We start from the raw sequence: 15,232 nt of genomic DNA on the forward strand, positions 1-15,232 counted from the left end.
CACCAATCTTGACATTATTTGAAGGGCCGACTCTCTTAAACAAGGGTCGGCGGGTTAGTGGCGAATTAAGATTGCGATAAAAGCAATCTGTAACAATATACACAGGCCGTAACATCGGCGTAACAAATTAGATCCCAATCTTGACAATTTTTGAAGGGCCGACTCTCTTAAACAAGAGTCGGCGGGTTAGTGGCGAGTTAAGATTGCGACAAAAGCAATCTGTAACAATATACTCTGGCCGTAACATCGGCAGTAACAAATTAGATCCCTATCTTGACATTATTTAAAAGGCCGACTCTCTTAAACAAGGGTCGGCGGGTTAGTGGCGGGTTAAGATTGCGACAAAAGCAATCTGTGACAATATACCCAGGCCGTAACAGCGGCAGTAACAAGTTAATACCGATCTTGACACCGAATATGACATTTTTACGATTCAACCGAATTTGACCCATTATGACATTTTTCGACTTAGACAATCTAGACACCAATCTTGACATTATTTGGAGGGCCGACTCTCTTAAACAAGGGTCGGCGGGTTAGTGGCGGGTTAAGATTGCGACAAAAGCAATCTGTGACAATATACCCAGGCCGTAACAGCGGCAGTAACAAGTTAGATACCGATCTTGACATATTTTGGAGGGCCGACTCTCTTAAACAAGGGTCGGCGGGTTAGTGGCGGGTTAAGATTGCGACAAAAGCAATCTGTGACAATATACCCAGGCCGTAACAGCGGCAGTAACAAGTTAGTAACCGATTTGACACCGAATATGACATTTTTACGATTCAGGTACCGAATTTGACCCCAATTATGACATTTTTCGACTTAGACAATTTAGACACCAATCTTGACATTATTTGGAAGGCCGACTCTCTTAAACAAGGGTCGGCGGGTTAGTGGCGGGTTAAGATTGCGACAAAAGCAATCTGTAACAATATACCCAGGCCGTAACAGCGGCAGTAACAAATTAGATCCCGATCTTGACATTATTTTGGAGGGCCGACTCTCTTAAACAAGGGTCGGCGGGTTAGTGGCGGGTTAAGATTGCGACAAAAGCAATCTGTGACAATATACCCAGGCCGTAACAGCGGCAGTAACAAGTTAGATACCGATCTTGACATATTTTGGAGGGCCGACTCTCTTAAACAAGGGTCGGCGGGTTAGTGGCGGGTTAAGATTGCGACAAAAGCAATCTGTGACAATATACCCAGGCCGTAACAGCGGCAGTAACAAGTTAGATACCGATCTTGACATATATTTGGAGGGCCGACTCTCTTAAACAAGGGTCGGCGGGTTAGTGGCGGGTTAAGATTGCGACAAAAGCAATCTGTAACAATATACCCAGGCCGTAACATCGGCAGTAACAAATTAGATCCCGATCTTGACATTATTTGGAGGGCCGACTCTCTTAAACAAGGGTCGGCGGGTTAGTGGCGGGTTAAGATTGCGACAAAAGCAATCTGTGACAATATACCCAGGCCGTAACATCGGCAGTAACAAGTTAGATACCGATCTTGACATTATTTGGAGGGCCGACTCTCTTAAACAAGGGTCGGCGGGTTAGTGGCGGGTTAAGATTGCGACAAAAGCAATCTGTAACAATATACCCAGGCCGTAACAGCGGCAGTAACAAGTTAGTAACCGATCTTGACACCGAATATGACATTTTCACGATTCAGGTACCGAATTTGACCCCAATTATGACAATTTTACGACTTAGACAATTTAGACACCAATCTTGACATTATTTGGAGGGCCGACTCTCTTAAACAAGGGTCGGCGGGTTAGTGGCGGGTTAAGATTGCGACAAAAGCAATCTGTAACAATATACCCAGGCCGTAACAGCGGCAGTAACAACTTTAATACCGATTTTGACACCGAATATGACATTTTCACGATTCAGGTACCGAATTTGACACCAATTATGACAATTTTACGACTTAGACAATTTAGACACCAATCTTGACATTATTTGGAGGGCCGACTCTCTTAAACAAGGGTCGGCGGGTTAGTGGCGGGTTAAGATTGCGACAAAAGCAATCTGTGACAATATACCCAGGCCGTAACAGCGGCAGTAACAAGTTAGATACCGATCTTGACATATTTTGGAGGGCCGACTCTCTTAAACAAGGGTCGGCGGGTTAGTGGCGGGTTAAGATTGCGACAAAAGCAATCTGTGACAATATATCCAGGCCGTAACAGCGGCAGTAACAAGTTAGTAACCGATTTTAACACCGATTATGACATTTTTCGACTTAGACAATTTAGACACCAATCTTGACATTATTTGGAGGGCCGACTCTCTTAAACAAGGGTCGGCGGGTTAGTGGCGGGTTAAGATTGCGACAAAAGCAGTCTGTAACAATATACCCAGGCCGTAACATCGGCAGTAACAAATTAGATCCCGATCTTGACATTATTTGGAGGGCCGACTCTCTTAAACAAGGGTCGGCGGGTTAGTGGCGGGTTAAGATTGCGACAAAAGCAGTCTGTAATATTATACCCAGGCCGTAACATCGGCAGTAACAAGTTAGTAACCGATTTTGAAACCGAATATGACATTTTCACGATTCAGGTACCGAATTTGACCTTAATTATGACAATTTTTCGACTTAGACAATTTAGACACCAATCTTGACATTATTTGGAAGGCCGACTCTCTTAAACAAGGGTCGGCGGGTTAGTGGCGGGTTAAGATTGCGACAAAAGCAATCTGTAACAATATACCCAGGCCGTAACATCGGCAGTAACAAGTTAGATCCCGATCTTGACATTATTTGGAGGGCCGACTCTCTTAAACAAGGGTCGGCGGGTTAGTGGCGGGTTAAGATTGCGACAAAAGCAGTCTGTAACAATATACCCAGGCCGTAACATCGGCAGTAACAAATTAGATCCCGATCTTGACATTATTTGGAGGGCCGACTCTCTTAAACAAGGGTCGGCGGGTTAGTGGCGGGTTAAGATTGCGACAAAAGCAGTCTGTAACAATATACCCAGGCCGTAACATCGGCAGTAACAAATTAGATCCCGATCTTGACATTATTTGGAGGGCCGACTCTCTTAAACAAGGGTCGGCGGGTTAGTGGCGGGTTAAGATTGCGACAAAAGCAATCTGTAACAATATACCCAGGCCGTAACAGCGGCAGTAACAAGTTAGATACCGATCTTGACATATTTTGGAGGGCCGACTCTCTTAAACAAGGGTCGGCGGGTTAGTGGCGGGTTAAGATTGCGACAAAAGCAATCTGTGACAATATACCCAGGCCGTAACAGCGGCAGTAACAAGTTAGATACCGATCTTGACATATTTTGGAGGGCCGACTCTCTTAAACAAGGGTCGGCGGGTTAGTGGCGGGTTAAGATTGCGACAAAAGCAATCTGTGACAATATACCCAGGCCGTAACAGCGGCAGTAACAAGTTTAATACCGATCTTGACACCGAATATGACATTTTCACGATTCAGGTACCGAATTTGACCCCAATTATGACAATTTTTCGACTTAGACAATTTAGACACCAATCTTGACATTATTTGGAGGGCCGACTCTCTTAAACAAGGGTCGGCGGGTTAGTGGCAGGTTAAGATTGCGACAAAAGCAATCTGTAACAATATACCCAGGCCGTAACAGCGGCAGTAACAAGTTAGATACCGATCTTGACATATTTTGGAGGGCCGACTCTCTTAAACAAGGGTCGGCGGGTTAGTGGCGGGTTAAGATTGCGACAAAAGCAATCTGTGACAATATACCCAGGCCGTAACAGCGGCAGTAACAAGTTAGATCCCGATCTTGACATTATTTTGGAGGGCCGACTCTCTTAAACAAGGGTCGGCGGGTTAGTGGCGGGTTAAGATTGCGACAAAAGCAATCTGTGACAATATACCCAGGCCGTAACAGCGGCAGTAACAAGTTAGATACCGATCTTGACATATTTTGGAGGGCCGACTCTCTTAAACAAGGGTCGGCGGGTTAGTGGCGGGTTAAGATTGCGACAAAAGCAATCTGTGACAATATACCCAGGCCGTAACAGCGGCAGTAACAAGTTAGATACCGATCTTGACATATTTTGGAGGGCCGACTCTCTTAAACAAGGGTCGGCGGGTTAGTGGCGGGTTAAGATTGCGACAAAAGCAATCTGTGACAATATACCCAGGCCGTAACAGCGGCAGTAACAAGTTAGATACCGATCTTGACATATTTTGGAGGGCCGACTCTCTTAAACAAGGGTCGGCGGGTTAGTGGCGGGTTAAGATTGCGACAAAAGCAATCTGTGACAATATACCCAGGCCGTAACAGCGGCAGTAACAAGTTAGATACCGATCTTGACATATTTTGGAGGGCCGACTCTCTTAAACAAGGGTCGGCGGGTTAGTGGCGGGTTAAGATTGCGACAAAAGCAATCTGTGACAATATACCCAGGCCGTAACAGCGGCAGTAACAAGTTAGATACCGATCTTGACATATTTTGGAGGGCCGACTCTCTTAAACAAGGGTCGGCGGGTTAGTGGTGGGTTAAGATTGCGACAAAAGCAATCTGTGACAATATACCCAGGCCGTAACAGCGGCAGTAACAAGTTAGATACCGATCTTGACATATTTTGGAGGGCCGACTCTCTTAAACAAGGGTCGGCGGGTTAGTGGCGGGTTAAGATTGCGACAAAAGCAATCTGTGACAATATACCCAGGCCGTAACAGCGGCAGTAACAAGTTAGATACCGATCTTGACATATTTTGGAGGGCCGACTCTCTTAAACAAGGGTCGGCGGGTTAGTGGCGGGTTAAGATTGCGACAAAAGCAATCTGTGACAATATACCCAGGCCGTAACAGCGGCAGTAACAAGTTAGATACCGATCTTGACATATTTTGGAGGGCCGACTCTCTTAAACAAGGGTCGGCGGGTTAGTGGCGGGTTAAGATTGCGACAAAAGCAATCTGTGACAATATACCCAGGCCGTAACAGCGGCAGTAACAAGTTAGATACCGATCTTGACACCGAATATGACATTTTCACGATTCAGGTACCGAATTTGACCCCAATTATGACAATTTTTCGACTTAGACAATTTAGACACCAATCTTGACATATTTTGGAGGGCCGACTCTCTTAAACAAGGGTCGGCGGGTTAGTGGCGGGTTAAGATTGCGACAAAAGCAATCTGTGACAATATACCCAGGCCGTAACAGCGGCAGTAACAAGTTTAGATACCGATCTTGACACCGAATATGACATTTTCACGATTTAGGTACCGAATTTGACACCCAATTATGACAATTTTTCCGACTTAGACAATTTAGACACCGATCTTGACATTTTTGGAGGGCCGACTCTCTTAAACAAGGGTCGGCGGGTTAGTGGCGGGTTAAGATTGCGACAAAAGCAATCTGTGACAATATACCCAGGCCGTAACAGCGGCAGTAACAAGTTAGATACCGATCTTGACATATTTTGGAGGGCCGACTCTCTTAAACAAGGGTCGGCGGGTTAGTGGCGGGTTAAGATTGCGACAAAAGCAATCTGTGACAATATACCTAGGCCGTAACAGCGGCAGTAACAAGTTAGATACCGATCTTGACATATTTTGGAGGGCCGACTCTCTTAAACAAGGGTCGGCGGGTTAGTGGCGGGTTAAGATTGCGACAAAAGCAATCTGTGACAATATACCCAGGCCGTAACAGCGGCAGTAACAAGTTAGATACCGATCTTGACATATTTTGGAGGGCCGACTCTCTTAAACAAGGGTCGGCGGGTTAGTGGCGGGTTAAGATTGCGACAAAAGCAATCTGTGACAATATACCCAGGCCGTAACAGCGGCAGTAACAAGTTAGATACCGATCTTGACATATTTTGGAGGGCCGACTCTCTTAAACAAGGGTCGGCGGGTTAGTGGCGGGTTAAGATTGCGACAAAAGCAATCTGTGACAATATACCCAGGCCGTAACAGCGGCAGTAACAAGTTAGATACCGATCTTGACATATTTTGGAGGGCCGACTCTCTTAAACAAGGGTCGGCGGGTTAGTGGCGGGTTAAGATTGCGACAAAAGCAATCTGTGACAATATACCCAGGCCGTAACAGCGGCAGTAACAAGTTAGATACCGATCTTGACATATTTTGGAGGGCCGACTCTCTTAAACAAGGGTCGGCGGGTTAGTGGCGGGTTAAGATTGCGACAAAAGCAATCTGTGACAATATACCCAGGCCGTAACAGCGGCAGTAACAAGTTAGATACCGATCTTGACATATTTTGGAGGGCCGACTCTCTTAAACAAGGGTCGGCGGGTTAGTGGCGGGTTAAGATTGCGACAAAAGCAATCTGTGACAATATACCCAGGCCGTAACAGCGGCAGTAACAAGTTAGATACCGATCTTGACATATTTTGGAGGGCCGACTCTCTTAAACAAGGGTCGGCGGGTTAGTGGCGGGTTAAGATTGCGACAAAAGCAATCTGTGACAATATACCCAGGCCGTAACAGCGGCAGTAACAAGTTAGATACCGATCTTGACATATTTTGGAGGGCCGACTCTCTTAAACAAGGGTCGGCGGGTTAGTGGCGGGTTAAGATTGCGACAAAAGCAATCTGTGACAATATACCCAGGCCGTAACAGCGGCAGTAACAAGTTAGATACCGATCTTGACATATTTTGGAGGGCCGACTCTCTTAAACAAGGGTCGGCGGGTTAGTGGCGGGTTAAGATTGCGACAAAAGCAATCTGTGACAATATACCCAGGCCGTAACAGCGGCAGTAACAAGTTAGATACCGATCTTGACATATTTTGGAGGGCCGACTCTCTTAAACAAGGGTCGGCGGGTTAGTGGCGGGTTAAGATTGCGACAAAAGCAATCTGTGACAATATACCCAGGCCGTAACAGCGGCAGTAACAAGTTAGATACCGATCTTGACATATTTTGGAGGGCCGACTCTCTTAAACAAGGGTCGGCGGGTTAGTGGCGGGTTAAGATTGCGACAAAAGCAATCTGTGACAATATACCCAGGCCGTAACAGCGGCAGTAACAAGTTAGATACCGATCTTGACATATTTTGGAGGGCCGACTCTCTTAAACAAGGGTCGGCGGGTTAGTGGCGGGTTAAGATTGCGACAAAAGCAATCTGTGACAATATACCCAGGCCGTAACAGCGGCAGTAACAAGTTAGATACCGATCTTGACATATTTTGGAGGGCCGACTCTCTTAAACAAGGGTCGGCGGGTTAGTGGCGGGTTAAGATTGCGACAAAAGCAATCTGTGACAATATACCCAGGCCGTAACAGCGGCAGTAACAAGTTAGATACCGATCTTGACATATTTTGGAGGGCCGACTCTCTTAAACAAGGGTCGGCGGGTTAGTGGCGGGTTAAGATTGCGACAAAAGCAATCTGTGACAATATACCCAGGCCGTAACAGCGGCAGTAACAAGTTAGATACCGATCTTGACATATTTTGGAGGGCCGACTCTCTTAAACAAGGGTCGGCGGGTTAGTGGCGGGTTAAGATTGCGACAAAAGCAATCTGTGACAATATACCCAGGCCGTAACAGCGGCAGTAACAAGTTAGATACCGATCTTGACATATTTTGGAGGGCCGACTCTCTTAAACAAGGGTCGGCGGGTTAGTGGCGGGTTAAGATTGCGACAAAAGCAATCTGTGACAATATACCCAGGCCGTAACAGCGGCAGTAACAAGTTAGATACCGATCTTGACATATTTTGGAGGGCCGACTCTCTTAAACAAGGGTCGGCGGGTTAGTGGCGGGTTAAGATTGCGACAAAAGCAATCTGTGACAATATACCCAGGCCGTAACAGCGGCAGTAACAAGTTAGATACCGATCTTGACATATTTTGGAGGGCCGACTCTCTTAAACAAGGGTCGGCGGGTTAGTGGCGGGTTAAGATTGCGACAAAAGCAATCTGTGACAATATACCCAGGCCGTAACAGCGGCAGTAACAAGTTTAATACCGATTTTGACACCGAATATGACATTTTCACGATTCAGGTACCGAATTTGACACCAATTATGACAATTTTTCGACTTAGACAATTTAGACACCAATCTTGACATTATTTGGAGGGCCGACTCTCTTAAACAAGGGTCGGCGGGTTAGTGGCGGGTTAAGATTGCGACAAAAGCAATCTGTGACAATATACCTAGGCCGTAACATCGGCAGTAACAAGTTAGATACCGATCTTGACATTTTTGGAGGGCGACTTGCTTAAACGAGTGTCGGCGGGTGAGAGGCGGGTTAAGATCGCGACACACGTAATCTGTGACATTATATTCAGGTATGAATCACTTTTCGAATGTGTAGCATTAAATGTTATGGGCTTTAGGTTTTCTTCTTTTAATTAATGCTGCTTCGCATATATTTTGCAGGTAGTTATATTCACATATTCGCGGTCGTAGTTGCAATACATTAATATTTGACAATTGAATTTATTATTTATATTACTTACATTGTTTTGTTAAGTTAATATTTGATATTTTTAGTTGTACTTTGAACAATGAGATAAAGTTTTATGTTTTGTTTTTATAACAAGTTTTTATAAATTTATTGAAATAATAATACGTGTTAACAGCATTTATAAGGCTACTTTTGCTAATAGGTTTATTGTAATTCTCTTTGTATCAAATTAATTTTAGTTCGTTTCTTATTTTTTCATATTGCATGTAGTCAAATAGGATGTGCGTGGGGGTTTGTCTTACCTCACAAATCTTACAGTTTTCATCATTTCGATGATTATATCTATAATGATATTTTTCAAAATCTCCATGTCCTGTCACGAATGTTGTAAATTAGTGTCCAATTTGTAAATGTTTATTATTTAACTTCTGGTCAATATCTGGTGTGTGTTGAAAGAGTTCCCTTTCTATTGTAGTTTTTTTCCATCGTCGTTCGCGCTGTAACATATATCTACCTTTAGTTTCAGATTTTACGTATTTTGTAGATATTTTCCTGTAATTTTCTTTTGTTTTTAGATAACTAGCCTCTTTAGCCAGACTGTTTGCTCTTTCATTTTTTTCGTCCTCGAAATGTGCTTTGAACCAGCTGAATACAAGTATGTTATCACTTTTCACAATATTTCTTCTTATATTATCTATTAGTTCACTTTTATTGTTACCATCAATAAGAGCTTTTAACACAGCCTGTCTGTCTGTGCAAATAGTAATTCCTATATTTTTTTTCCTTTGACTTATTCAATTAATTGCATGATCTATTGCTACGAATTCTGCTTGGTAATTTGTGCATCCTTTATCTAACTTAATTTTTTTATGATACTGCTCCCTATTTCTATAGTAATAAACATACGACGCTTCCACTCTTTCTGAATATCTCGATCCGTCTGTATAGATTCTGTGTTGATCATGATAGTTGTATTTCTTTATATGTATTTTCTCCCATTCATATCTTAATAATTTTTGGTGTTATTTCATATCTGCTTCTAGCTCGTTTTCTTTGTTCAATAAGTCATTATGAGTGTTGTTTTCTTTTAATATTTTTCTTGTGTCACTACGCTGTCGTATTTCCAAATCCAGAGGCATTAGGCCCGCCAGTACACAGAGTGCGTCGTTTGATGTAGTACGGTATGCTCCAGTAATTCTTAATAGCATTTTTCTTTGTAGGCTATTTATTTTCCGTTTCATATGTGTCAATTTTGGGCACCTTCACCTTCAAATTTGGGCAGCGTATGTGACAGTTGGGATTACAGTACCTTTATAAATCTGTTAAAGCCCTTCCTCCTAGACTCAATTCTTTACGTGCTACTTTCGCTATTTCTTGAAATAGGTTACCCATTTTTTTCTTAATTGTTTCTAGGTGTGCATTCTAGAAAAGTTTGTTATATATCCTAAATAGTTGATTTGGTTGGTACATTTAATCGATTTATTTTGCATTTTAATTGTAGGTTGCTTGTTTGCCACTTTGCATGTTGTAAAGGCTATGGCGTTTGTCTTCTCTGGATTAAATTTTAGTTTGTTTGCATTTCCCCATTTCTCTATTTTATCCAGTATATTTTTACATTTTATTTCTATTTGTTCTCTGCTTTTTGCCGAACAGAGGACCATTAAATCGTCAGCAAATGCTGTTCTTTTTGATTCCGAAAATGTATTGATTTTCAAGAGATCGTTTAATATAATTGACCAAAAAATGGGTTAAGAGCAAGATCCCTGTGGACACCCCATAGTCATTTCCCTTTCCACTTTTATGTCTGCATATTCTATGTATGCCTTTCTGTTTGTTAGATAATCGCATATAAGACAATACAAATTGTTTGGGCAATTTGCCTCGTCTAGTTTAGCATGGATTAGTGTCCACCATGCGTTATCAAAGGCACTTTCGGTATCAAGACTGAGAGCAATTGTCCAGTTGTTATGTTTCCTCTTTTCTTCGATATCTTAAATTACTTTTAATATAGCATCTTCCGCTGAACGTCCCTCTTGAAACTCATATTGATTTTTGTTGATCCATTTGTTAGAACTTAGCCAGGTTGTAAGACGATATATTATTAATTTATCCAAAACTTTTCCCAGAACAGGAAGGAGGGAGATTGGTCTATAACTTCTTACTTCTTGTCGATCTTTGTTTTTACCCTTATAAATTGGTAAAATTTTTGCAATTTTCCATTCGCCTGGGAAAACCGCAAATTTTAGACAAGTGTTATATAATTCGTATAGAAGATCTGGCTCTGTTATTTATTTGTTTTACAATTTCTATTGTAATTAGATCATGTCCTGGGCTTTTCCTTGTTTAAAGTTCGATATTACCCAATATATCTCTTCATTTGTGAATAACGGGGCATTTTCACCACTTGTTTTGTATTGTAAACTTTCTCTTCACATTTTTTGCTCTCTGCTGTCTTCATTTTTATCATCTATTTTAACGAATTCTGTAAGTAATAATTTTAAGCTCACCTCTGCTGTAGCAGTAACAGCCCCATTCTCTTGTCTAATTTCTGTTAACTGAAATCTTAATTTCCCAGCTGTGATTTTATAGATCAAACCCCAGGGGTCTCCAGCACTTTTTTCACAGAATTGTATCCAACTCTTTTCTTTACTTTCTTTTATCCTTGTCTTATAATTTTTCTGTTCCTCTAGATATTGTTCTCTAAAAATGGTTCTCGAGTTCTGATCGTTACATTTTTGGTACCTCTTTCTTTTTGCTCTTACTTTACTTTTTAATGCTTTTAATTCAGGAGTCTACCATTTAACTATTTTTTCCCCCCTATCGTCGTACAGTGGGACGTGCCTTGCAATTGCTTTTGTTATTGTCATAATTAACTTCGTAAGTACTGCTTCTGCCTGGTGGCGATTTTCTATAATTCTCAAGTCTATTTTAGCAGATTTTAAGTCTTCCATTAGTCTTTCCCAGTTAGCTCTTTTTAAGTTATACTTTTCAATACCATTATTGTGAATCTTCTGATCAATTTCAAATGTAATGTACTGTACAGTACATCTATAATTAAGCTGTTGCTTAGTTTGATAGATACTAGTTTATCGTAAATCGATTATCGAATCGAAACAATGAAAGCGTTTTTAAATAAAATAAATATTTAATTTATCCAAAAAGGCTGTTTATTAAATCAATAAAATATTGTATTAAATTTGAATGTATTCTATAGGTATAATTAGAGTACATAGATATCTAGGTACTCTAGGTATAATTATTTATATTTTTGTTTTATGAAAATAATTATTTGAATCAATAATATAAGACATTTGTTAAGTTCATTGCTTTGATAAAACGCATTTTATAATAATATATTTGAATAATTGAACTGAATAAAATCTCAAAATCAAGAATTATAAAATTGTTTTGGTTAATGTTACCTATGGTAGCGAAATATGGCGGCCCTTCCGGTCACCATCTTGTTTGCGCACGCATATGTGCAAACAAGATGGCGACCGTCGACATTAACCAATAGACAACTAGATTTAAACTTTTTTTTTAAACTGAAACATTTTTAAAACGAAAATTTGCTACTTACTTTTTTCCCGAGACTTTGGTTTCATTTCCTTTTTTTGAATCGAAGACGAAAAACAAAAAGTTCATCATTCTACCTCAAATCCATCGATAACTGGACGTAGTGATTTACGAAATTGGATACATCAGTGGTTCGAACAGAATTTGCCTGGAGTGTACTGTATGTAAACGTTTGAGCCTTTAAAGAACTGCAACCTTGTGATTGCGGCTCCACAGAGTTTGGCATTTGTGATCCACGCACACCTCGCCTTCCATGTGTCGGTCGCATTGTCTTATGACGTCGGAAATCACGAGAAACATATCCTCGGTTATAACACATTTAACACACTTTTAATACACGTTTAACACACATTTAACACACATTTAACACAGTTTAACACGTTTAACACAATTAATACACATTTAACACACGTTTAACTGTACAATTCTAGATGTGAATGACGCGGTTGGGACCTTAACAGAGCTGTAGAGCATATTAATAGGAACAAAACAATCAAAAGAACCATGGCTGTTTGGGAGAAATAGCTCCCCCCAAATGACTATAAGTGAACTTTTCGAGACCCTAAAAAATGGGGTAACATTTAAAAATATATATAAAATTGTACAAACTTTAACCCTTTACGTTAACAGGATACGAAAAATATTATGTGTAAGCCACAAATATTTTTTATGTTTATTAACAGAATATAATAATAATATAATAAAGAATAATTTTGAAGTTATGTTAATTACGGTTTTAGCTTATTTAGAACAAGGATAAATCTTTATGTTTTTAAAATATTATTTTATAGTTTACATTGTTTAATTTGAGTTATGTGCGTGTCTCTTTCAGAATGTCTAACGGTCAAAGAAAACCGTCTGGTTACCAGTACAAAAAAAGAAGGCTGGAAAAGGAAGCCGAAAGGCAAAAACAAGCTAGCCCGTTAAAAAATTATATCCAGAGTTGTACCAAAACAAATGACGACTCTGAGAATCCAACATCAAGTCCGGTTATAAAAGAAAATACAAAATCGTCACAGGATGACGATGACAAACAAATGGACCAAGTTTCTAAATCAATTGGAACCGATGACACTCTGACTCTATCATCACCAGATGAAAGCATTGAAAAAATTAACACCAACGCGACTACCAAAGAAAGCGTCCTACAAACTTTGAGTACAGATCCAGCATTGTGGCGAGGAATTTTAGGAGATGCCGAAAGAAGTTTTTTAGTAAGACAAGGTCCACCTAAACCATTGCTTAATTACAAATTTCCTTCCAATGACCTGGTCGACATTTTAGCGTAAATTATTATACACGAATTTTAAGCAATGGAGAGCAAGTTTTACCAGACTGACTAGTGTACTCTCTTTCACAAAACTGCGTTTACTGCTTCTGTTGCAAAATTTTCGGCTGTATAGTTAGTTCTCTTTCAAAGGAGGGTTTTAAAAGTTGGAAGCACCTCGGCGAAACTTTAAAAGAGCATGAAATTTCCAAAAATCATATTCCGGCCCAAAAATCATGGCTAGAAATGAACTTAAGGTTAAAGTGTTGTAAAACTATAGATGCGGCCTCTCAAAGAATTATTAATGCCGAAACAAATCATTGGAACGAGCTGCTTCTAAAAATCGTAGCAATTACTAAAATGCTTGGTAAAAGTGGTCCGGCGTTTCAAGGTATAAGCGACAAGTTGTTTGGGTATAAAAACGGTAATTTCTTAAAAATAGTTGAGATGCTATCTGAATTTGATCCCATTATGGAAGAGCACGTCCGTAGAGTGCTAAAAAAAGAAGAGACTAAAGCTCACTATCTCGGGAAAAATATACAAAACGAGATAATAGATCCGCTGCATCAAAGTGTAAAGTCTCATATTATTGATGAAATATGGAAAAATATTTTGATTTTTTTAATTTTAGATTGTACTCCTGACATTAGTAAGGTAGAGCAAATGACTCTTGTAATCAGATATGTTTCAATCAATAAATTTGACGCTGATGTTGAAATTAAAATTAACGAAAGCTTTTTAGGTTTTTTACCAGTCGAAAGATCCACAAAAAAACAAATGTCTGATATTATAATTGGAGAACTTAATGACTTGGATTTAAATTTGCAAGATATCAGAAGACAGGGATTCGACAACGGGTCCAATATAACGGGCAATAAAGCGGGAGTACAATCTAGAATTAAACAATATAATTGGCGAGCATTCTATGTTCCGTGTATTAGCCTCTCTCTCAATCTTGTTAATGATATGGCAAAAGCATCCTTGGAAGCCGCTAATTTCTTTAACTCGATCCAAAAATATATTTATTTTTTCGGCATCTACTTTTCGATGGGCAATACAGTACTTTTAAAACATGTTCAAGGTTTAACTTTGAAACCATTGAGTGACACTAGATGGAAGAGTAGGAGCCTTTGAGATTTCATTTGGGAGATATATACAGTGCCGTAACTAGGGCGGTGCCAGCGGTGCCCAGGCACAGGGCATAAGCCCTTGGGACGCAGAAATGACCTGGACCAAGTTTTGGGTCATAGTTTTGGGGCGTAGTTACAGATGCTCGCACCGGGCGCATAAAAGGCTAGTTACGGCGCTGTGTATACGACGCATTTACGAAAACCAAGAAATTGATAATTTAATAAGAGACGAGCCCTCGGGTTTATTAAATTGTATTAAACAATTTCAGTTTTTGTGTTCATTAGTTATTTGGCATAAAATAATAAATTCCATTAATCCAATAAGCAAGTTGATGCAGACAAAAGATTTTGATCTAGCCTTTGCACTTGATCTTTTACAAAACAGTCAAAACTGCAAAATATTTTTTAAGAATCTTCGATCGGATTCGTCCTTCGATGAAACTATTATTAATGCAAAAGAACTTGCTACCGAAATTCGTGTGGAGGCTAATTTTGGATCAACAATAACACGAGACCACGTTAGAAGAAGGAAAAGGAACTTTTTATAAGAACCCATCAAAGATCCAAAAGAAAAATATAAAATTGATTTTTTTTATTTTACCAGCGATTAAACACTAAATGCGCTAGATGCTAGATTTGAACAACTTAGTAATCATAGTAACTATTTTCAATTGTTATATAATATATACGATTTAAATATCATGTCTAAAGAAATGCTACTAAAACACTAAGAATTTAGAATGCATTTTAACTGATGGTGATTCTGTTGACATAAATGGGATAGAATTAGCGGAGGAAATTTCAGCAGTATCTGCGCTTAAATTTTGCCCCAAATCTTACTATTGCTATAAGAATATTG

The 15,232-nt window shown here is 40.1% G+C and overlaps 1 protein-coding gene across 1 annotated transcript; it reads left to right on the forward strand.

Annotated features, from left to right (window-relative positions):
- Positions 1–13,489: 13,489 nt before the first annotated feature.
- LOC136968793 (uncharacterized) lies at positions 13,490–14,377 on the forward strand. The gene has a single exon (XM_067262831.1). It carries the CDS (start codon positions 13,490–13,492, stop codon positions 14,375–14,377), a length of 888 nt encoding a protein of 295 aa, XP_067118932.1.
- Positions 14,378–15,232: the final 855 nt, after the last annotated feature.

Source organism: Centruroides vittatus, unplaced genomic scaffold (assembly GCF_030686945.1).
Source record: "Centruroides vittatus isolate TY-2023 unplaced genomic scaffold, ASM3068694v2 contig_1033, whole genome shotgun sequence".
NCBI classification, from domain to species: Eukaryota; Metazoa; Arthropoda; class Arachnida; order Scorpiones; family Buthidae; genus Centruroides; species Centruroides vittatus.